The following is a 20,317-nucleotide window of genomic DNA, read 5'->3' on the forward strand; positions in this document are numbered from 1 at the left end:
CCGACATCCTCTGAGAACCCCAACATTCCTCCCAGAAGCCCGACACCCCCTGAGCATCCCGAGCCGGCTACTCCTGCTGGGATCCCCTCCTCGCCCCAGTGCAGGTGGATCCCGGGCTGCTCCCGGTGGATCCCCCCGATCCCCGTGCCCCAACCCAGTCTCACATTCCCCAAATCCCGACAGCATTCCCGGGCTAGCACATCCTGCCCCAGCCCTGGCCAGACTCACCCCGCAGGGGACAGGGAGAGGACTGGGATGAGCTGGGATGAGCTCAGCCGTTTTCCTGTTTTTACATTCCCAGCCCAGTCAGCTGATTAAAAAAAAAAAAAAAAAAAATAAAATCGCTTTCCTTTGTGGATCTGCCCTTGGATCTGCCGGGGATCAGCCACAAACGTGGAATAATAAATATGGAAGCATAAAAAAAAAATGAGGAGCGGAGCGTGGCCATCACTCCAGGGGCAGCTCCCACAGGAAAACCACAGGCACGGCTCTTCCCGAGAACCCGCCAGGCCCCAGCAGAGTTTGGGGCTCATCCAGGTGCACAAAAGTAACTGGGATGTGCAGGAGCTTCCCAGAACCTGGTGGGAATCTCAGGATGCGAATCCAAGCTCTGGGGCAGGGAAAGGGAAATCCTGCAGCAGCTCCCCCCAAATCCCGATCCTAGGGGCAGCCCCCGAAATGTTGGTGGAGAGTGGCCGGGAGTGGCGGGTTTGGATCCCGAACGGGATGCGGGAGCAGTGGGATGACGGCGGACGGGGAATTTCGGGAGCTGCTCCGGGCTGGCAACGGCCAAACTCATGCCCGGGGTGAGGTGGGGTGCGCCGGGGTCGCTGTCCCCAGTCCCGGGGGAGGGGACCGTGGGGACCCATCCCGCCCTTCCCAGCGGCTCCGTGGGGCCGGCCAGGATTCCCGCCGGGAGCGGCGGCTCCGGAGGAGGCGGCTCGGAGCCGTTCCGTGGCCGGAGGTGTTCGGAGCCGGGGGTGACGCGGAAAGGGGGGGGGGGGCAGCGGCCGCCCAGGATCGGCCGGCACCGTCGGGGAACAACCGGCGGGGGATCCCCATCCAGGGGCGGTGGGAATGGCCCCCGCGGCCGGGACACGGCGCCGGAGGGACGAGGGACCGGCTCGAGGGCCGTGACCTCGCGGGGACCGCGGGGGGACGGGGACGCCCTCGCCGCGTCCCGTTGGAGCATCCGGGACACCGGGGAAGGGGCTGGGTGCTGGCCCTGGGGTGGCCTCGGAGGTGACAGTGGGGCCGAGGGGCTCAGGGAGGACCCTGGGGGGCTCGGGCCGTCCCGAGGTCACCCCGGGTCACCCCGGACCTACCTGCGGGTGATGGGGGAGGTGAGAGCTCCGCACAACCCGGAAATCCCCAATTCCCGAGGTGCCGGCCCTGCGATTCCCGACTCCCAGCCCGGAGATTCCCGGTTCCCGGGGTCCCAGCCCTGCGCCCCCTCCCCCTCCCTCTCCTCTCCCGCACTCCAAACAAACCAGGAGTCACTTGGCGAACCAGATCCTTTTCCCTGTTAACCCTTTTCCCGCAGATCCGGGGTGCCGCTCCCATTCCCCAAATCCGGAACCGCTCCCTCTTCCCCCCTCCCCCACAGCCCTCGGCACCCCCCGATTCCCTTTCCCAGCGGTTTTCAGGGATGAGGAACAGCCCCCACATCCCCCTCGGGTTCAAACTGCCCCTTCCTGACTCCCGGAGATCCTTCCCATGGGATTTATGGATAATTCAGCTCGGCACCCCCAAAGCACCGCAGGGCAGGGCTCCTTCGCCTCAGTTTCCCTGCCAGATGACTCTGCACCTCAGTTTCCCTGCCTCAAAGGCAAGAATTCCCACTATTCCCACTATTCCAACCCGCTGCCGGCAGAACCCTGCATCCATGGGGCTGAACCCCAAATCCAGGGGACTGCCCCCACATCCCCACCTTGTCCCGGTTCCAGACGGATCACACACCTTGGACAATCCCAGCACGGCCAGATCCAGGCGGGATTTCATGTCCTGGGAAAAACCAGCATGGAACGAGTCGATCCCGGCTGGATCGGCTCCATCCCGCTCCGGAGGCACCTGCGGGCCCTCAGCACCCCCGGTGGGGGAAGCAATTCCCACCTACCAGGAATATCCGGGAGCATGGAAAAGCTCCGGGAGCGCGGAAAGCTCCCACAGCCTCAGCCGGTGTGTCCCGGAGCCGTCCCCGCCAGCAGAAATGCCAGGAAAATCCCAAATTCCCCCCGCCCCAGAGCCAAACTCGGACTCCGTCTCCCTGCTGGATATTCCTGGGGGTTTGTCCCGCCGGGAATGTGTTTGTTTAAACAAACGGGCGGAACCGGGACCTTTGCGCAGGATTCGGGAGGTGCCGGGAGGTGCCAGGAGGTGACACCTCCTGGGACCCGGCGGCGGCTCCGAGCCCTGCCCACTCCCGAAGCTTTTCCAGGGATTTCGTCGGGAAATCCCTATTCCAGGGATTTTTTTTTTTTTTTCCCCAGGGCAGGGAATGAGCCTTTTCTCAGGTTTTTGGGTTAAATTTTGGCTCCGCGCTTCCTGGTTGCGCGGGTCCGCCCCGGAGACCTCCCCGCGCGGTGCTTGTGTGCATAAACCTTTGGAATTAGGGTGGAATTTGGGAAGTTGGGGCTTAAATTCCTGAATGGAGGCGGGAATGGGGTCTTTGGGTCCTTGCCAAGCCAAGCTGTGATTCCATGGCCGGACAAAAACTCCTTCCAAGGAGCCGTGATCCCGAGATGCCAGAAATATTCCAGGTGGAGTCAGTGATCTCTGAGGTCTTTTCCAGCCTAAATCATTCCATGATTTCCAATGGGATTCTGGAATTGGCTCCTCCTCACCAGGGTGCCCTCGGAGGTCTCATCCTGCCCGATCCCACAGCTCCACCTCCCGAAATCCAGGACCAACATTCTTGGTGCCAGGATTTGGGATACAACAGGGACAACTCCTTTTCCCAACAAAACCTGCCCTAAACCCCAACCCAGCTGCTGGGAATGAGCCACCCTCGCCCTTTCTTCCAGCTCTAAATCCCATGGGAGTGGCACCAAGAGCTGGATCCCGACAGGATAATCCTTACCCCTCATCCTGGTGAGGAGATTCCCAGCACTCCGATCCTCCCGGCACCTCGGATCCCACCGGCAAGGGAGGGGTGGGACCCGGGGGTGAGGAATTCCAGCCCCGGGCCGTTGTTCAGGGACAAAGGAACACTGTTCCCTCGGGATCTCCATCCACCAACACGGAATTCTTGGCTGTGGGATGACCAGAGCCACCAAATATTGGATTTTTTGGGGGGATTATCTCCAAACATTTGCGCCCAAATATCAGAATTTTGAGGCAGCGAAATGCAATCTTTTATTTGCCATGGAATATCCACAATTCCAGCAGTGTCACATGGAGGGAAATCGATGTCCGGCATCGCAGCAGCTCCGGAGGGAGGAACCCATGATCCCTGTGATCCCTGAGGTCCTGGTACCTGATCCAAATGATCCCTGTGATCCCTGAGGTCCCTGTGGTCCTGGCACCTGATCCCTGTGATCCAAATGATCCTGGTACCCCATCCCAATGATCCCTGTGATCCTGGCACCCGATCCCCCTGTGATCCTTGTACCTGATCCCAATGATCATGGTGATCCCAGTGATCCCTGTGATCCTGGCACCAGATCAAAATGATCCATGTGATCCTGGTAACTGATCCCAAGGATCCCTGTGATCCCTGAGGTCCTGGTACCCAATCCCAATGATCCCTGAGGTCCTGGTACCTGATCCCAATGATCCCTGTGATCCTGGCACCCGATCCCTGTGATCCTTGTACCCGATCCCTGTGATCCATGTGATCCTGGTACCAGATCCCAATGATCCCTGTGATCCCAGTACCTGATCCCTGCTGTCCCTGTGGCAAATCCCTGCAGGAATTGCCATTCCACTCCCAAACCCCCAAATTTCCGCCCCCCCCCAAAAGAATTCCCTGGATGCCTATCAACGACATTCCCACTTCCCACGCCCAGGATCCCCTCCCAGCCCATGGATCCAATCACCGGACGATGCCCACGGTGCTGGGAAACGACCCTGGAAGAGGAGGAATCCCTGCTGGGATGGAATCCATGGAAAACTGGAGCTTTGGGATGGTGTCTGGAGGGCAGGTCTGGCTAAATCAGCGGGTAGGAGGCGTAGCTGGCGATGCCGCAGAGGTTGGAGGCGTTCCGGGCCATGCGGATGTATCCCGCGTCTCCGAAGTGCACACCCCAGCTTTGGGAACAGGGAAAATCCTTGTTTTTAAAGGAGAAGGTGCCCCAGTCCTGGGATTCATGGAACCATTCGGGTTGGAAAAGCCCTCGGAAATCACAAAGTACAACTGTCCCCGAGGCTGCCGAGGCCACCATGGGACCGTGTCCCCAAGTGCCACATCCACACGGATTTGGGCAGCTCCAAACATAAAATCATGGAATTTTGGAGTGGGTTGGGTTGGAATGGACCTTATGGATCATCGTTCTAATCCTCCCATGGGCCAAGAAGCACCTGGACAAGGCCCTGAGGGACAAGGTGGGAGTTTGAGGCTGTCCACGGCTGGGAATTGGACTCTGATCCTTGTGGGTCCCCTCCAGCCAGGAATGTTCCAGAATTCCCTGTGGATGCCCAGGGTTTACCTGTTCTTCACCAGCCAATATTCTTTGTTTTCCAGGGAGCCATATCCCACCACCAGCACCCCATGGTTCACCTCCTGTGAGCACTGGGGGTCGTCGAACACCCCTAGGGAGGGAGAAAACCCAGAATTCCAACCGAGCCCAGCCTCCCTCCAGGAATTCACCACCAGCCTCCCAAATCCCACCCGAATTCCCAAGGATTCCTCTCAACAAGGAAGGCGAAAGAAAGGAAGAAGGTGGATTTGGAAGAGCCCTAAAGACCTCAAGACCATCCCACTCCAGCCTCCCTCCGGGAATTAACCCCCAAATTCCTGAATTCCACCCAATCCGGAGCCCTCACCAGAGCGGTACAGGAAGAAGCTGGGCCGGGTGGCGTCGATGGCCACGGCCACAGGGCCCACGGTAGCCACGGCGTCCCTGAGTGCGGCCTCGTCACCCTCGGGCAGCTCCAGGAACCGGGAGCAGGAGGCGGCACGGGCTGAGGCATTGTAGTGGCACGTCCCGTTCTGCTGGGAAATGGGAATGAACCAGGAAATGGGAACAAAATGGGAAACGGGAATGAACCAGGAAACGGGAATGAGCTGGGAAACAGGAATGCGCCAAGAAATGGGAACGAGCCGGAAAACAGGAACGAGACGGGAAACGGGAACCAGCCAGGGAACAGAAATGATATGGGAAACGGAAATGAGCCAGGAAATGGGAATGAGCCAAGAAACGGGAACCAGCCGGGAAAGAGGAACCAGTTGGGAAATGGGAATGAGCAAGAAACGAGAATGAGCTGGGAAACAGGAACCAGCTGGGAAACGGGAGCGAACAGGGAAACAGGAGTGAACTGGGAAACGGGAATGAGCCAGGAGTGGAACGAGCCAAGAAATGGGAATGAGCTGGGATACGGGAATGAGCCGGGAAACGGGAATGAGCCAGTAGGATCCAGAGCGTTCCCAGACCCCCAGAGCCGCATCTGAGCCCTGCCTTCCCTGTCCTTGGTTTGTTTCCCACAGGATTTTCCACCCTTTTTCCTCAAAAACATCACTCCAACCCCATCCTGGGGTTGGTTCGCCTTCCCAATTCCAACTAAATCCAGCACAAGCCTCCATCCTCATCCTCCTCTTCCCTGGAGCCTCCATCCTCATCCTCCCTATCCACAGATGCTTCTCATTCCCTCCAGACCCCAGGAACAGCAGCTTTTCATTCTGTAGCTCCACGTTTGGAGAGTTAAATCCCACTTTTTCTTGGATCAAGCTGTTGTTGCTCTGACCCCATTTCCTGGGATCGTGTTTTCAGGAGGCTCTTGACCCATTTTTCCCTCCCCTCCAGCTTGTTGCCTAAGAAATGGTGAAATAACCAGGTAGGAATTCCAGCTCCTGGTACAGTCACTCCCCTCCAAATAATCCCAAGGTTCCTGGGATGGGTTTGGATCCTGAGGTGCCACCAGGAAACCGGGACAGGGGGAATCGGCTGGGAGAGGAGGAAGGAAAGCAGGAACAGGGCGGGGTTTCCATGTGTTTTCCTGGAAAAGAGGTTTTCCAAGCACTTCCCAGGCCCACCTGAGCCGTGTAGGGATAGGACTCCTCGGACTCGATGCCGCCGTTGTCGATGATGTACTGGAATGCGCCCGTCATGAACCCCCCAGCACAGCCCTTGTTCCCGTACATCCCGGAGCAATCCACCAAATTCTGGGCGCTCAGGGACACCAAATTCCCAGTTTTCAGCTTCACCTGCGCTTCCAGCGCTCCCACGGCGCTGAAGGCCCAGCAGGATCCACAGGCGCCCTGGGAAGAAGCCGGGAGAGGCTCAGGAGCTGCCCCAGGGAGTTACCGGGAGGCTCCCAGGGCGAGGCTCACCTGGTTCTTCACCTCGGTCACGCAGCCCTTGTCCCGCCAGTCCAGCGCCTCCGGGATGTCACCGACTGGGCGGAATTTTGCTTGGAATGCAGAATTCTGACGGGGACGAGGACGGATCTGGAGCCTCGTCAGCGAAGCCGCCACCTCTTCGCTGGTCTGGTGGGAAGGAAAATCCCAGCGGGTGATTCCTGCTCTCTGTGAGCCCCACCTGAGGGTGTTGGGGGTACAGTGGGAATTCTGAGGTGGAATTGGCTTTGGGGGATCCTCAACTCCTTGTTTTTCCATGTTTTCATCAGAAAAGGAAAAGCTCAGCTCTAGCTCCCCAAATCCCTGGAAGCTGGGTCATAACCCTCCCCCCCCACAAATTTGGGATACAGAAGAGGGATGATCCATAAATATCCCAAACGACCACCCCAGCTCCCCTGCCCCAAATCCCACCCCAAGGAGTTCTTTTCTCACAGAATTCCAGAGCAGCCTGTCCCTGGCTGCTGGATCCCACCGAGATGGGCTGAAGGGGATGTCAGGAGTTTTCCCACCCTGGATCCACCAAAATCCTGATTCAGTCGCCCTCCGGGGCAATTCCAGAGGGCTGGAACCCGCTCCCAGCACCCACCATGTCCCCCAGGTGGTTCATCCCCAGCGTGTAGGAGTGGAGCCCCAGGGAGTGCTCCAGGTTGTGGAGTGTCACCAGCCACAGGTTCTTCTCCCACGTTAGGCGACGGAGCGAATCCTCCTGGAATTCCAGCGGGGCTCCGTGAGAGCCGGGCCGGCCCCTCCGGAGCCATCCCGCCCCAGTTCATCCCAGTAAAAGCTGTTGGGAGCCCCAGCTGGGTCATCCCTGGGGACGCTTGGAAGCGCCATTGGATCTTCTCCAACTGGTGGTCACCCCCCAGGAGAGCCCCAGAAAATCCTGGGATATTCCCAGCTCCCCCCTGTGCCATTCCCACCTGGGGCTGATATTTCTTCCCGTAGGATTTTTTCCAGAGCTCCCAGTGCTGGTCCAGCGCAGGGTCGGGGTGTCCCAGTGCCAGCACCAGCAGGGCCAGGAGGGCGACGGGAGCCAGTGGCTCCATCCTGGGATTCGGAGTGGGAGCCGAGGGTTTGGAGCTGGGGTTGACCCCTCAGTGACAAATCCGGTCTGGGCAGGGAGGTGACAACACCTCGGTGACCTGGTGATGCCACCGGCCCGCCCGGACATGCATCCCAAAATTCCCTGCAGGGGAGAATCCGGGAGCCAGCCCCGTGTCCATGAGGACAGGCCAGGACACATCTGAGCCACCCTGGCACATGCTGGGACAAATCCATGCCCAAAAATCCCCAAATTCCCCGGTTTTATCCAACAGCTGCCCTCCAGGAGCGACAATCCCACAATCCAGGCAGAGGTCCGGGATAAGAAAGACCCCAAATCCCCCATAAATCCGCTTGTCCCGGAGTTTTACTTCCTCAAAGTGCTCCTGGGGCGGGGATTGAAACATGAAAGCCACTCAAATTACCTCCAGAAGCTGCTCCGGGGTGACTCCGACCTCTGGCGGCAGCAGGGGGGGCTGGGGAGGGGGATCCGGGTTCGGATCCGCGGCGTTCCCAGCGCAGGAACTCCGGGATTTGAGGCACTCGGCAGTGGCGCCACGAGGAGAAATCACGAGACAGGAAATGAGGGATTGAGGAACCGAAACTCCGATTTCGATTTCGCTTTAGATCTGAGGGGCCAGCTGGGCTGGAGCCTCCGGAAAGCAGCTGGACAGGGAGGGGGCTCGTCCTTCCAGCGCCCCAAAAATCCGGGGTGAGGCTCCCACGAGAGCCTCAGAATGGATTTTGGGAGTTCCAGGTGGGAATGGGGAGAGCTGAGCCCCCAGTTCACCCCAGCCCTGATTCCCACCAGACCCAGATCTGGGGAAAACATCCCGGTTATTCCCTCCCAGAGGGGAGAAGAGGGATGGGAAGAGGATCCATGTTAGGATCAAAGCGCAGATATTCCCAGTTCTTCCAGTTAAACCACAGAGAGTCCACGTGGAATTCCCAATCGAGCCCAGCTGGAGCATCCCAAAGGTCTCCAGGACAGGAAGGTTTGTCCCACCCAGGGTGGTGGTGGTGGCACCACCTGCACCCGGATTCCTCGGGAATGGTTTGGGAAGGGATGCCCTGCTGGATCTCCCACAGCTTTAACCCACTCCAGCCCCTCACAGGGAAGGAATTCCCTCCCCACGCCCCCAAACCCCGCTCTCCCCGCAGCCAAGAACCACAGCTGACCCATTTTGGGTATTTTATCCAAAATTTATTGGTGGGAAGCGGAGGGGGCTACAGGGACTGGGCGGAATTCCCGTCTGTCTCCATGGCATCCCGGCTCGCTCAGTGCTGCTTCCGTCGGAATGAGCAGCCTGGGTGGGGGAACAAACAAATCCTGGGAATGCTGCGGGGTCCCTGAATCCGTCTGGTATTGGGAATTCCACATCTCCCAACCCAAATTTGGGGGGAATTTCGCTGAAGGCTCCCAAAACAGGCTGAATTCCAAAATTCTACTGGGAGGGGGGGGGGAATCAGCCCACCCTGGGATCCCAAACCCCCCCACGCCAAGGAAGAACTAGCCCCTCCAGGGCTTCCAACTCCCTCCAGTGGGATCCTCAACCTCCCCATACCCCAAAGATTCCCAGATCCCCCAAACCCCTCCTTGCATGGCACCTCCCCATGGAGCAGCCCCGGATCCCTCCATCCCCCCCCACGATTCCCAAATCCCCCGGGATACCCACCCTCGGTGAGCCGGGCCTTGCCCCCCGTGGGCTGGCACAGCACCGTGGAGCAGCCCACGCAGAGCACCACGGTCTGGGCGTGGCTGAACACGGTGGTGATCTTGTAACAGCCTGCGGGGACAGCGGAGTCACCGGGGGGACACGGGCGGGGGGACACGGGCAGGGGGACCCCGAGGATACCGGGGGGTACCCGACACGCCGAGGGTACCGGGGGAAGACACGCAGGGACGCCACGACACGTGAGGGGACAAGGGGACACTGGAACGCGGGAAGGGACACAAAAGGGGACCCTGAGGCAGCGCAGGGGACATAGAGGGAGAGCCCGGCGGGACACGGGGAAGGACACGAAAAAACGTCGGGACATGAGGAAATAAACACGTGGCAAGGCGCCGGGACACAAGGAAGGGCAACAAGAGAGCGGGGACAACACCGGGACACACGAAGGGACACGGGGAAGGACCCTGGAAGGCCCTCGGTGCCCACCGGGGCACTTGACGTCCATGAAGTAGGAGTTGGGGCTCTGCACCAGCCGCTTCTTCTTGTGCTTGCGCTTCTCCTCCTCGGGAGACGGGTGCAACAGGTCCTTGGCGAGCTGCGGGGACACCGCCATCGGTCAGTCCTGGAGACACCGCGACCGCTCCCGCTACCCCCCCCACTCCGTCCCCTCACGCCGCTGCCGCCATGTTGGAGCACCCCCCCTTCGCTCTCCTCGCCTGCAGCGCTCCGCGCGCCCCCGGCCCCGCCGCCCTCCCTGCGCCTTCCCCGCGCCCTCCCGCCCCTCGCTGGCCCCGCCGGGCGCGGTCCCGCGGCGCCCGCGGGGGCGGCGGCGCCCGGGCAGGGTCGGGCCGCACTCACGGGCATGGCGGCGGCGGCGTGAGAGACCGGAAAGGGACGGGCTCAGCTCCGCGCCGCCATTTCCGCTGCGGGGCGGCCCCAGGGGCGGAAGTGGGGCGGTGCCGTTTTTGGACTATGAGGGAGGGTGTTGACGCCATATTGGGAAGGTCGCTCGCTTAGCCGCCTTTTGGGACGGTGATTAAAGTTTTGTCACCTCGGGGAAGGCGCGTCTCATGGCAGCCATTTGGGGCGGGCATTTCAGTTGTTGGAATTTGGGAAGGTGCCTCATGGTGGTTTCTGTTTCCGCTATTTTGGGAAGGTCCCCGCGTTGCCGCCATCTTGGGGAGGCCGTCAAGCGTCTGCCATTTTGGGGAGGTCACCTGCGCTGCTGCCTTCTCGGGGAGGTCGCGCTCGCGCCATTTTGGGAGTGGCACCTCGGATTCGTGACGTCAGGCTACCCTCGGCTGTGACGTCACTTGGGCGTGGCATCACGGCGGGAGGGCGGGGCCGCAGCCAGGCCCCACCCAGGAGGGGCCGGCCCGGTCCCGGTGGCGGCGGGCGGTGGCGGGGGCCATGGCCAAGGCCTACGACCACCTCTTCAAGCTGTTGCTGATCGGGGACAGCGGCGTGGGCAAGACTTGCCTCGTCATCCGCTTCGCCGAGGACAACTTCAGCAGCACCTACATCTCCACCATCGGTGAGTGGGAACCCCCCCCCGGGATCCCCCAACCGGGATTCACTGGGACCTCCCCTCTCCGAAATCCCCCCGGGACCCCTCCCAGATCTCTCCGCCCCGAGACTCCACCGGGACCCCCACCCTGGGACCCACCGGGACCCCCATTCTGGGATTCACCGGGACCCCGACCCCGGGACCCACCGGGACCCCCACCCTGGGACGCACCGGGACCCCCGTCCTGGCACTCAGCAAGAAGCCCCATCCAAAATCCCCAGGACCCCTCACCCTGGAACTCACCAGAAGCCCCTACTGGGACCCCGGTTCTTCCCAGGAACGTCCACCCCGGAATGCTCCGGGATTCCCCTCCCGGATTTTGCCCCCCCCCCCCCCCCCCCCCCCCATTTCCCGGGGAGCCAGATGGTTACTTGGAGCGCTGGGAGTACTGGGAGCAGTTCTGCTCCCCTGCTCCTCCCTTTCCCCCAGGGATCGACTTCAAGATCCGCACTGTGGATATCGATGGGAAGAAGATCAAGCTGCAGGTCTGGTGAGTTGGTGGAGGGGGGGGGGGGAGGGGGGGGGGAGGGTGGGGGACCCCCCAAATTTCCCCCAAAATCCCCAAAACCACCCTATTTCCACAGGGACACGGCGGGACAGGAGCGCTTCAAAACCATCACCACGGCCTATTACCGTGGAGCCGTGGTACGGGGAGGGGGCTGCAGCCCGGGATGAGGCTCCAGGGGCGAGGACCCCACCCCAAAACCGCGGGCAGGGGGTCCCGACCCCCCCCCCTGACCCCCGATTCCCCCAGGGCATCGTCCTGGTGTACGACATCACTGACGAGAAATCCTTTGAGAACATCCAGAACTGGATGAAAAGCATCAAGGAGGTGGGTGGGGGGATTCCGGGGGTCGCGGGGGGGGGGGTGGCGGGCGGGGGTCGCGACGGTCCTGCCCGTGTTTTTCCCCCCATTCTCCCCTCCCCAGAACGCCTCGGCCGGGGTCGAGCGGCTCCTCCTCGGCAACAAGTGCGACATGGAGGGGAGGCGGAAAGTGCAGCGGGATGCAGCCGAGAAGGTGGGCGAGGGTTCGGGGGGTGCTGGGGGAGCCTGTGGGGGGGTCCATGGGGCTGGGACTGGGGGGGCTCTGTGGGGTGGGGGTGTCCGGGGGTGGCTCTAGGGCTGGGGGGCTCTGGGGACACTCTGGAGGAGTCTGTGGGGCTGGGACTGGGGGGGCTCTATGGGAATGGGGGGGTCGCAGGAGGGTTGGGGGGGTTAGTGTGATTGGGGGGGTCACAGGGGGCTGGAGGGGCTACGTGGGGATCACAGGGGGGGTCGTGGTCGCTCAGCTGGCGAAGGAACACGGGATTCGCTTCTTCGAGACCAGCGCCAAGTCCAGCGAGAACGTGGAGGAGGTGAGGGGGGACCCCAGGCCTGGGGGAGCTGCACTCCCAGGTTTGGCGGGACAGGGGGGGTCCCTCCTTCCTCCTGGGGGGTCCTCGGGCACTGCCCCCCCGCCTGAGCAGCCCCTGTCCCCCCAGGCCTTCCACACACTGGCTCGGGACATCCTGCACAAATCCTTCCGGAAAGCTGTGAGTGGGGCTGGGATTTTGGGGGCGGGGTGGCCAGGCCAGGGACCCCCTGCGCCCCCCTGAACCCCTCCTCTCTTCGCAGCCCCCCGGCAGCAGCAGCAGGGCCCTGCTGGAGCCTGGCCCCCCCCGGAAGGCCGGTGGGAGATGCTCCCTGGGATAGGGGCTCAGGACCTCCCCGAGACCCCCGGGGCAGCGCGGGCGCCTCTCCGGAGGGATCTGGGGGGGAGTTCGGGGGGATTTGGGGCTGCCCCCCTCTCTCCTTGTGCCATAAAGCCCCGCTGTGCCTTGTCCTGGCTCCAGAGTCTGTTTCACGGGGGTTTGGAGGGGACGGAACGGGGTCGGGATCGCGGTCCGGATCGGGACCGGGATCAGGATTGGAGTCGGGACCGGGACCGGGATTGGGACCGGGATCGGGATCGGGACTGGGATGGGGATTGCGATCGGGATCGGGATCGGGACCGGGATCGGGACGAGCAGCGGCGAGGCCGCGCCCAATCCACGCCCACAACACCAAACTTGGATAACTATCACGCCCACCCTCAGAGCCACGCCCCATCTCGATCCCATATCCACTCCCCTAATTAAATCAAGCTACGCCCGTTACGGCCAAACCACGCCGCTTTATGGCCTTCGAGTCACGCCCCTCTCTCCCATTGGCTGAGCCCGGCGCCCCCAGCCGGGCCCCACCCTCCCCTTCCCGGCACCCCCGACACTTCCAACATGGCGGCGCCGCGGTCGCGGCGGGGCCGGGCCCGGTAGTTTCCAGAGGATCGCGGGGGTTCCTGGGGCTTTCCGGCGGATCCCGGCGCCCCGATGGGGCCCGGCGGCCTCACGGTGCTGCTGGCGGTGCTGAGCGCGGTGCCGGGCGGGCTGCGGTGAGCGGGGACCGGGGCAGACCTGGGGGGTGAGAGGGACGGGCCCGGTGCGGGGCCCTCACGGCAGCTCCTCTGTGCCCACAGCCCGGCGGCGGCGGCGGCGAGCGAGGAACGGCCCGGTGAGCAGGGCCCTCACGGCGTTTGGGACGGTCCCGGGGGGCTCGGACCGGGGTGTGGGGGCTCTGTCCAGTCCCGGGGGCTCGGACCGGTGTACATCCGGGTCTGGGAGGCTCGAGACGGAGGGTTCTGTCCGCTAGCCGGGGTCTTGGTCCCGGTCTGGGGCTCTGTCCGGTGCCGGGGCGCTGGTCCCGGTCTGGGGCTCTGTCCGGTGCCGGGGCGCTCCTGGCCGGTTGCCCGGTAACGCGATCCCCCCGCAGCGAGCCCCGCGGTGGCCACGCCGTGCTGGCGAGTGGAGCAGTTCATGGTTGCCCAGGAGTGCACGCGGTGCTCCGGCTTCGAGATGGTGAGTGCGGGTGCCCAGGGCGGCTGCGGGGGTTGGGGTTCCCCCCTTGGCCCGGGGCGTGTCTCTCCCCGACCGATCCCTCCATCCCCCCGTTGGCAGAAGACGATCCCGGCCTGCGGCCCCACCGGCTTCATCGAGAAGATCAACTGCGCCTCGTCCCACCGGGATGAGTACAAGAGGTGGGGCTGGGAACTCCCGGGAATCGGGGCCGGGAATTCCTGTGGGATTGGAGCTGGGAAGTCCCGGGGAATTGGGGCTGGGAATTCCTGTGGGATCGGGGCTGGGAACTCTGGGGGATCAGGGCTAGGAAATCCCATGAGATTGGGGCTGGGAATACCTGTGGGATCGGGGCTGGGAAATCCTGTGGGATCCAGCTGCAAACTCCCAGGGGATTGGGACTGGGAACTCCCAGGGGATCAGGACTGGGAATTCCAGGGGGATTGGGACTGGGAATTCCCAGGGGATTGGGGCTGGGAAATCCTGTGGGACTGGGAACTCCCGGGGGATCAGGGCTAAGTCATTCTTGGGGGATTGGGGCTGCTAACTCTGTGGGATCGGGGTTGGTCACTCCCGGGGGATCAGGGTTGGGAATTCCCAGGGGATGGGGCCAGGAATTCCCAGGTGATCAGGCATTCCCTCGGGCTGTGCTGCGCAGCTGCCGCTCGGCCGCGCTGGAGGCACAGCGGTTCTGGCGCTTCGTGGGCTCCGCTCTGGGCGTGGCAGCCGCGGCGGCGGCGCTCGTGGTGTTGCGGCAGCGCGTGCTGGACCGGCGGGCACTGGAGAAGGTCCGCAAGCAGATTGAGTCCATTTAGCCAGAGGCTCCCGAGGGCTGGGAGCCGGGAATTCCGCTCGCCCAGAGTGGCGGGAGGAGGGGCAGCCTCTGCTTTGCTGCCCGGACCTGGAGTCCTGCTGGGATCTGCCTTGGGAGAGCATCCTGGGGATCCCCCGGAGCGGGATGTGGAATAAATCCTGGTCACTGCTCCGGAGTGATGCTGAGTTCATCCTTTGGGGGGAATCCCTGTCACCCCCCCAGCACTGGGATCTGCTCTGGGATCATCCAGGGTGTCTTCAGGGTCCCACTCCAGGAGAGGGATGTGGAATAAATCCTGGTCATCGTTCCTGGAGTGATGCTGTGTTTGTGTCCTGGGCGGGGGTCCCTGTTTCCTCCAGCACTGGGATCTACCCTGGGAGCATGCTGAGAATCCCCAGGAACCCAGCCCAGGAGTGAAATGTGGAATAAATCCTGAGTGATGTGGCTGGAGCAGCAGTGGGATGTTTGTCCTTTGGGGGGGTTCCCCCCATTCCCACCCCCCAGCATTCCATGGGGTGCAAACAGAGTGTGGGTTTATTCTGGAGTGTTCCCCCATCCTGAGGTCTCCCGGTCACATCTCATCCCCGTGTCCATGTGTCATGTCCTGCCTGGAGGAACTGGTGCCTGGATCCTTCTGGGGGGCGGGAATCCCATCCCCAGGCTCCCCCCCGGCTCCATCCTCCACACCGGATCCCGGCTCTGTCCCCAACATCCAGGGTGGGAACGGGGATTCTCCGGCCGTTCCCAGGTCCCGCCGCGACAGGGTCAGGATGTTCCTGGAGGTCACTGCGGGAGTAGGGACTGGGATGGGCGGTGCTGGGGCGGGCGGGGGGCTGTCCCCACCCCCGTCCCGGCGCTCCCGTTACCTCCGGTGGGCCCGAGGCTGTCCCTGCTGCCGCCCCGGTGGAACGGGCTGGAGCTGGGGAGCAGGATCAGCCCCAGCGACAGGAGCAGGATCTGGGGGAGGGATGGGAGCCGTGAGCCCTGGAGCGGGGCCGTGGCACCCAGGAGGGTCCCGGGAGGGTCCCAGAGGGGCCGTACCAGGACACAGGTGCCGGTCTGTGCGGGCTTGGTGGATGTTTCCTTGATGAGTGCCTGGAGCTGCCGCAGGAGAGACCTGCAGGAACAGGGGTGAGCTCCGTGCCCCTCCTGGTGCCCCCTTCCCAGCTCCGTGCCCATCCCAGAGCCCCCCGTGCCCACCCCGTGCTCACCCGTTACTATTCTCCAGCTCCTGGATCTTTTTCCGCAGCTCCTGGTTCAGCGCCGAGCACGCGGCTGCCCTGCCCGGACAGAGACGGGGACAGTGACCGGCAAGGGGACACAGCTGGGCCCGTCGGGATAACCGGAACGTCAGGATAAGGGGAACGCCGGCCCCACCTGCTCTCCAGCTCGTCCAGGTATTCCTTCTTCCTCCGCCGGCTGTCCTGCGCTGACTGCTTGTTCCGGATCTTTCTCCGCACCTTCTTCAGGAGCCGCTCCTCGGCCTGGGGCACGGGGGGGGTCACTCCTGTCCCCCCCCGGTCCCCCCGAGCCCCCATGTCCCTGCACACACCTGGGTGAGGGGCAGGTCCCCAGGCAGGGTCACCCCCTCCTGCGCCAACAGCCGCTTCTCCTCCTCCGTCAGCCGGAGCTGCAGGACAGAGATGGACTGGAGGGACTGGGGCGAACTGGGGGGGTCCGGGAGTAAACTGGGGGGGTCCAGAGGTGAACTGGGGGGGTCCTGCAGTGAACTGGGGGGGTCCGGGGATGAACTGGGGGGGTCCTGCAGTGAACTGGGGGGGTCCGGGGATGAACTGGGGGGGTCCTGCAGTGAACTGGGGAGTCCGGGGATGAATTGGGGGGGTCCGGAGGTGAACTGGGGGGTCCGGAGGTGAACTGGGAGGGTCCGGGGGTGAACTGGCAGTGCGGGGACTCACCGTGGGCTGGGGGTCGGGGTGAGGGGACAGCTGGATACCGGGGAACAGCGAGGGGTACAGGGGTGCGCTGAGGTCACAGACCACCTCCAGCAGCACCGGGGGGGGCTCCGGGCTGGTGCCGAGACCGCAGGCGATGTCGGGGTTCACCGTCAGCCTCAGCAGCTCCTCGGCTCCGCTGCCCTGCGGGGATACCGGGCCGGGGGACACGTGACGGGATCCCCGGGACATCCCTGTGTCCCCGTGAGGGTCCTGCCCACCCGCGCCTCTCCCACCCGCACTCACATCATCCTCGGGGAGCGTCAAGGGCTGGAAGCTGAGTACCTGCACCGGGAGCGAGGGGGGATCCGGGAAGAGCCCGTCCGGCTCCCGGAGCTCCGGTGCCTCCATTGGGGCTCCCTGGGGAACCCCCTGCGGGATCCCTCGTGCCCCGACGCCCGGGGATGAACCCCCTACGCCCCCTCCTTGGGATCCCCTGGTCCCCGGTGGTGCCGCCGCCTCCGCCCGGTGCCGGCGCTGGGCACCAGGATCTCCGGGATCCCGGGGAATCCAGCCAAGTCCCGCCCCGTGCCGGGAAGGGCTGGGATCATCCCTCCCCCAGCGGGGCTCGGGGCTCCGGCCGCCCTACCGGGGCACCGAGGCACCGGGGTGGGGGCTGCGGCTGCCCCGGTACCGCGTCCCGGAGGGTCTCGCGGGGGAACCGGGAACGGGGTCGGGCCTGGGGCGGCTCCGTTGCGGTCGCGGGTGGCTCTGGAACGGAGCCGGTGCCACCCTCACCCCCGGTACTGGAGTTCGGGGTGGAGGAACGGGGGGAATGCCCCCGGTAACGGGTTCCGGGAGCGCAGGAACGGGGAGATCCTGCCGGTAACGGCGTCCAAGGAGTGGCACAGCGGGGACCCGGAGGATTCCCCCGCCCCGCCCGGACACGTGCGCGCTCCCGGGGCCGCGGGGCCGCGCGGGCACCGCTCGCTCCCCATTGGCTGCGCCGCACGTCAATCAGTGACGCCACCGGGGATTCCGCGTCACTATTGGCTGGGTTGGCGGGGCCGGAGCCGCCCCCCGGAGTTCCCGGGACGCGGTTGGGATGCGGCGGCCGGTGAGTGCGGGGCGGCGGGGGCAGCGGGGGGTCCCGGCCTCGGTCCCTGTCCGCCCTGACCCTGATTCCGATCCTCGTCCCGGAAAAGCCGATCCCGGCCCTTATTTCCCGATTCCCGCTCGGTTGGTCCCGGTTCGCAATCCCGGTTCTCGATCCTCGTCCTAGTCCCGGTCCTTGATCCCCACTGCGGTCGCGGTCCCCGGTCGCGGTCCTCGACCTCTAACGCGCTCTGTGGTCCCCAGTTCCCCATCCCGGTCCTTGATTCCGGTCCCGGTCCTTGTTTCCACTCCGGTCCCTCCCCGCCGCCCTGTCCGTGTCCCGGGGCCCCCGGGCGGGGGGGTCGGCACCGGGTGAGTCACCGGGGCCGGGCGTGCGGCTCTGACCGGCCCGTCCCGTTGCAGCCCCGCTTCCCGGGGATGCGGAGCGCGGCTCGGAGCTTCCCCGGTGGCGGGCGCTGAGCTCCGGGAGCACGATGGACACCGGGATCGGGGCCTCGCTGGCCTGGAGCCCCGGGGCGGCCTCGCAGCCCCCGCCCGGGCTGGGGGTGAAGTTGGGGTCGCTGGTTCTGTTGCTGCTGCTGCCCCTCGCCTGCGGCCTCACACCCCTCTGGTGCTTCCGACAGCCCCCCGGTACCGGGAATGAGGGGGTCTGGGGGGAGTCTGAGGGGTTCGGGGGATCTCGGGAAATGGGGGACGCAGGGGTTTGAAGGGGTCTGAGGGGTTTTGGGGGTGTGGGGGATCCCTGAGAGGATGGTGGTTTCGGGGGAGTCTGAGGTGCTGGGGGAGTCGTGGGTGTCTGGGGCATTCCGAGGGCTCCTGGAGTTTGGGGGGTCTCAGGGTTCCCGGGGGTCCTGGGGAGTCTGGGGGTGTCCCGAGGGTCTGGAACAGGCTGGGACCAGGGCTGTCCCCACCTCAGGGCTGTCCCCAAGGGGCCTGTCAGGGTGCAGGGATGAGGGGGGGGGTCTCTTTGGGGTCTCAGCCCCGCAGTTTCCCCCCCCAGACCCCCGCAGCCCCGTGCTCAGCCTTGTGAGCTGCTTCTCGGGCGGTGTTTTCATGGGCACCTTCCTGCTCGACCTCCTGCCTGACTACCTGGGCAGCATCGCTGCGGCACTAGAGGGGCTGCGCATCACGGTGAGACCCCTGTCCCTGTCCCCACGGGTGTCCCTGTCCCCGGGATCGGGGTCAGCAGGTCCGGCTGTTGGGAAAGGGGCTGGAGGGGAGGGGATGGCTGGGATGGGGACAGGGGGGGATGGACGGTGAGAAAGGGACAAGGACAGTGGACGGACAGTGCAGGGGGGACAGTGAGAATGGGGCGCTGAGGATATTGAGGATGGGGAAGGACTGAGGGGCTGGGGCAACAGAGAAGGGACAGCAGGGCCAGACCGGTGCCAGCGGAGCAGCTGGAATGGTGACAACGTCCCCCGGAATGGTGACAACGTCCCCCAGCGGCACTGGGAGCCCCTTGTGTCCCACATGACGCATGGAAAGATCCTCATCTGCCCACAGCTTCCCCTTGGCACTGACTCCCCCCTTCCCGCAGCTGCAGTTCCCCCTGTCGGAGTTCATCCTGGCCATGGGCTTCTTCCTGGTGCTGGTGCTGGAGCAGGTGACGCTGGCGCAGCGTGAGCTGGCCGAGCCTCCCGAGGAGACGCGGGCACTGCTGCCCAATGGCTCCATCCAGGCCACAGCGCCCGGAGGCTCGGTGGGCTCGCCGGTGCCAGCGTCCGGTGGCCCCGGGGCGCTGCGTGCCGGGGCGCTGGCGCTGGCTCTGGCACTGCACGCAGTGCTGGAGGGGCTGGCGCTGGGGCTGCGCGAGGGCGATGCGGCCGCGCTGCGCGTGCTGCTGGCGCTGCTGCTGCACAAGGGCGCCGTGGCCTTCGGCCTCTCGCTGGAGCTGCTGCGGAGCCGCCTGCGCCCGCCCGCCGTGGCGTCGTGCCTCGTGCTGCTGGCCCTCATGTCCCCGCTGGGCGTCGGGGTGGGCACGGTGCTGGCGGCGGGCGCGGGGCCGCGGCAGCGCCTGTGCCGGGCCGTGCTGGAGGGCCTGGCGGCCGGCACCTTCCTCTTCGTCACCTTCCTGGAGATTCTGCCCCAGGAGTTGGGGGTGCCCCAAAATCGCATCCCCAAGGTCATCTTGATCCTTGCTGGCTTCGCGCTGGTCAGCGCCATCCTCTTCGTCAAGGGGTGAGATCCGCCAGCCCGGGATCCGCAGCCTGGCCTCCGAGAATCCCGTGGAATTCATGTATCCCCCCGCCCGCATCCTCTTTTTCGAAGTGCCAAAGTGCCTCTCCCGTCTCTGTGCCTCAGTTTCCCTGTCTAAACTGTCCTCTTTCTCAAGGGGAGACCCCGCCTGGCCCGGGATCCCCCGTTCTTGCTCCTGGAATTCCTGTCCCACCCTGCACGCCCTGTTCCGAAGTGCCAAAGTGCCTCTCTCAGCGCCGTGCCTCAGTTTCCCCATCTGCACAAGGGATCGGTGCTGTGACCCCCCCACACCCCGCTCAGGACCCTGGGAGGGGGTGAGTGTCCCCCCCATAACCATAAGTGCCCTTACGGACTCCCCCGGATTTGGGGGTGTTGGATGAAGCAAATAAAGAACTCAACCCAAAAGTGCTGCCTCTGCCTGGGGAGGGTGGGATGGAATTTGGGGTGTGTGTTGCAGTGTCCCCCGCTTCCCCCCCGCCCAAGATATATGGGCTGGGGGAGTCTGGTTCCCCCTGATTTTGGGTTGGGAGGGAGGGTGTCTGCTCTGTTCCCGGGCTTGGGGCGGGGGTGACCCCGCTGTAGCCCCAGAGCCCCGCCATTTCAGAGCCCCTCCATCCCCGTTCGCCCCATTCC

General features: G+C 64.2%; 6 protein-coding genes and 1 long non-coding RNA gene across 8 annotated transcripts; 3 read left to right on the plus strand and 4 right to left on the minus strand.

The window, feature by feature from the left end:
- Positions 1 to 173: 173 nt before the first annotated feature.
- LOC128820478 (uncharacterized) lies at positions 174 to 2,255 on the minus strand. Its single transcript, XR_008440911.1, has 3 exons — positions 2,117 to 2,255; positions 1,931 to 2,004; positions 174 to 310 (listed from the first exon to the last, which is right to left on the minus strand). It is a non-coding gene; the product is annotated as an uncharacterized LOC128820478 (long non-coding RNA).
- A 1,074-nt stretch (positions 2,256 to 3,329) lies between these two features.
- Positions 3,330 to 8,072, minus strand: LOC128820469 (cathepsin S-like). Of its 2 annotated transcripts, XR_008440909.1 has the most exons (9): positions 7,981 to 8,072; positions 7,435 to 7,625; positions 7,101 to 7,220; positions 6,488 to 6,643; positions 6,191 to 6,415; positions 4,984 to 5,149; positions 4,647 to 4,749; positions 3,793 to 4,248; positions 3,330 to 3,761 (listed from the first exon to the last, which is right to left on the minus strand). XR_008440909.1 is itself a non-coding variant. In XM_054001243.1 (8 exons), the coding sequence occupies exons 2-8, from the start codon at positions 7,558 to 7,560 to the stop codon at positions 4,149 to 4,151; spliced, it is 996 nt and encodes a 331-aa protein (XP_053857218.1). In that variant the 5' UTR covers positions 7,561 to 7,625; positions 7,981 to 8,072; the 3' UTR covers positions 3,330 to 4,148. The 2 variants fall into 2 exon arrangements, 1 of the variants encoding a protein (XP_053857218.1); XM_054001243.1 differs by having other exon boundaries at positions 3,330 to 4,248.
- A 672-nt stretch (positions 8,073 to 8,744) lies between these two features.
- RPS27 (ribosomal protein S27) lies at positions 8,745 to 10,145 on the minus strand. Its single transcript, XM_054001252.1, has 4 exons — positions 10,087 to 10,145; positions 9,715 to 9,823; positions 9,232 to 9,342; positions 8,745 to 8,862 (listed from the first exon to the last, which is right to left on the minus strand). The coding sequence occupies exons 1-4, from the start codon at positions 10,090 to 10,092 to the stop codon at positions 8,834 to 8,836; spliced, it is 255 nt and encodes an 84-aa protein (XP_053857227.1). The 5' UTR covers positions 10,093 to 10,145; the 3' UTR covers positions 8,745 to 8,833.
- Positions 10,146 to 10,172: 27 nt separating this feature from the next.
- Positions 10,173 to 12,616, plus strand: RAB13 (RAB13, member RAS oncogene family). Its single transcript, XM_054001250.1, has 9 exons — positions 10,173 to 10,260; positions 10,385 to 10,762; positions 11,225 to 11,285; positions 11,380 to 11,440; positions 11,550 to 11,627; positions 11,725 to 11,814; positions 12,086 to 12,151; positions 12,278 to 12,328; positions 12,411 to 12,616. The coding sequence occupies exons 2-9, from the start codon at positions 10,639 to 10,641 to the stop codon at positions 12,486 to 12,488; spliced, it is 609 nt and encodes a 202-aa protein (XP_053857225.1). The 5' UTR covers positions 10,173 to 10,260; positions 10,385 to 10,638; the 3' UTR covers positions 12,489 to 12,616.
- Positions 12,617 to 12,706: 90 nt separating this feature from the next.
- On the plus strand, positions 12,707 to 14,784 carry JTB (jumping translocation breakpoint). The gene is made up of 5 exons (XM_054001251.1): positions 12,707 to 13,203; positions 13,288 to 13,322; positions 13,581 to 13,666; positions 13,766 to 13,845; positions 14,322 to 14,784. The coding sequence occupies exons 1-5, from the start codon at positions 13,142 to 13,144 to the stop codon at positions 14,476 to 14,478; spliced, it is 420 nt and encodes a 139-aa protein (XP_053857226.1). The 5' UTR covers positions 12,707 to 13,141; the 3' UTR covers positions 14,479 to 14,784.
- Positions 14,785 to 14,993: 209 nt separating this feature from the next.
- CREB3L4 (cAMP responsive element binding protein 3 like 4) lies at positions 14,994 to 16,823 on the minus strand. Its single transcript, XM_054001249.1, has 8 exons — positions 16,676 to 16,823; positions 16,394 to 16,573; positions 16,030 to 16,107; positions 15,855 to 15,961; positions 15,689 to 15,757; positions 15,519 to 15,594; positions 15,344 to 15,434; positions 14,994 to 15,263 (listed from the first exon to the last, which is right to left on the minus strand). The coding sequence occupies exons 1-8, from the start codon at positions 16,778 to 16,780 to the stop codon at positions 15,049 to 15,051; spliced, it is 921 nt and encodes a 306-aa protein (XP_053857224.1). The 5' UTR covers positions 16,781 to 16,823; the 3' UTR covers positions 14,994 to 15,048.
- A 239-nt stretch (positions 16,824 to 17,062) lies between these two features.
- On the plus strand, positions 17,063 to 20,083 carry SLC39A1 (solute carrier family 39 member 1). The gene is made up of 4 exons (XM_054001248.1): positions 17,063 to 17,486; positions 17,888 to 18,115; positions 18,486 to 18,616; positions 19,026 to 20,083. Exons 2-4 carry the CDS (start codon positions 17,959 to 17,961, stop codon positions 19,668 to 19,670), a joined length of 933 nt encoding a protein of 310 aa, XP_053857223.1. The 5' UTR covers positions 17,063 to 17,486; positions 17,888 to 17,958; the 3' UTR covers positions 19,671 to 20,083.
- The last annotated feature ends 234 nt before the right edge of the window (positions 20,084 to 20,317 follow it).

This window comes from Vidua macroura, chromosome 29 (genome assembly GCF_024509145.1).
Source record: "Vidua macroura isolate BioBank_ID:100142 chromosome 29, ASM2450914v1, whole genome shotgun sequence".
Lineage (NCBI taxonomy): Eukaryota > Metazoa > Chordata > Aves > Passeriformes > Viduidae > Vidua > Vidua macroura.

Excerpts from the sequence above, each read along its gene's own strand:
- JTB (XM_054001251.1), top strand. The coding sequence starts at position 13,142 with ATGGGGCCCGGCGGCCTCACGGTGCTGCTGGCGGTGCTGAGCGCGGTG. Across the intron at positions 13,204-13,287 it reads GCGGTGCCGGGCGGGCTGCG|CCCGGCGGCGGCGGCGGCGA; the intron begins GTGAGCGGGGAC and ends CTGTGCCCACAG. Across the intron at positions 13,667-13,765 it reads GGTGCTCCGGCTTCGAGATG|AAGACGATCCCGGCCTGCGG; the intron begins GTGAGTGCGGGT and ends CCCCGTTGGCAG.
- LOC128820469 (XM_054001243.1), bottom strand. The coding sequence starts at position 7,560 with ATGGAGCCACTGGCTCCCGTCGCCCTCCTGGCCCTGCTGGTGCTGGCA. Across the intron at positions 6,644-7,100 it reads TGAACCACCTGGGGGACATG|ACCAGCGAAGAGGTGGCGGC; the intron begins GTGGGTGCTGGG and ends CCTTCCCACCAG. Across the intron at positions 5,150-6,190 it reads CCTATCCCTACACGGCTCAG|AACGGGACGTGCCACTACAA; the intron begins GTGGGCCTGGGA and ends ATTTCCCAGCAG.
- SLC39A1 (XM_054001248.1), top strand. The coding sequence starts at position 17,959 with ATGGACACCGGGATCGGGGCCTCGCTGGCCTGGAGCCCCGGGGCGGCC. Across the intron at positions 18,116-18,485 it reads GTGCTTCCGACAGCCCCCCG|ACCCCCGCAGCCCCGTGCTC; the intron begins GTACCGGGAATG and ends TTCCCCCCCCAG. Across the intron at positions 18,617-19,025 it reads TAGAGGGGCTGCGCATCACG|CTGCAGTTCCCCCTGTCGGA; the intron begins GTGAGACCCCTG and ends CCCTTCCCGCAG.
- RPS27 (XM_054001252.1), bottom strand. Across the intron at positions 9,343-9,714 it reads CATGGACGTCAAGTGCCCCG|GCTGTTACAAGATCACCACC; the intron begins GTGGGCACCGAG and ends CTGTCCCCGCAG. Across the intron at positions 8,863-9,231 it reads CAAGGCCCGGCTCACCGAGG|GCTGCTCATTCCGACGGAAG; the intron begins GTGGGTATCCCG and ends TCCCCCACCCAG.
- RAB13 (XM_054001250.1), top strand. The coding sequence starts at position 10,639 with ATGGCCAAGGCCTACGACCACCTCTTCAAGCTGTTGCTGATCGGGGAC. Across the intron at positions 11,815-12,085 it reads AGCGGGATGCAGCCGAGAAG|CTGGCGAAGGAACACGGGAT; the intron begins GTGGGCGAGGGT and ends GTGGTCGCTCAG. Across the intron at positions 12,152-12,277 it reads CCAGCGAGAACGTGGAGGAG|GCCTTCCACACACTGGCTCG; the intron begins GTGAGGGGGGAC and ends CTGTCCCCCCAG.
- CREB3L4 (XM_054001249.1), bottom strand. The coding sequence starts at position 16,780 with ATGGAGGCACCGGAGCTCCGGGAGCCGGACGGGCTCTTCCCGGATCCC. Across the intron at positions 15,595-15,688 it reads GAGCTGGAGAATAGTAACGG|GTCTCTCCTGCGGCAGCTCC; the intron begins GTGAGCACGGGG and ends CTGTTCCTGCAG. Across the intron at positions 15,264-15,343 it reads CAGCCTCGGGCCCACCGGAG|TGACCTCCAGGAACATCCTG; the intron begins GTAACGGGAGCG and ends CTACTCCCGCAG.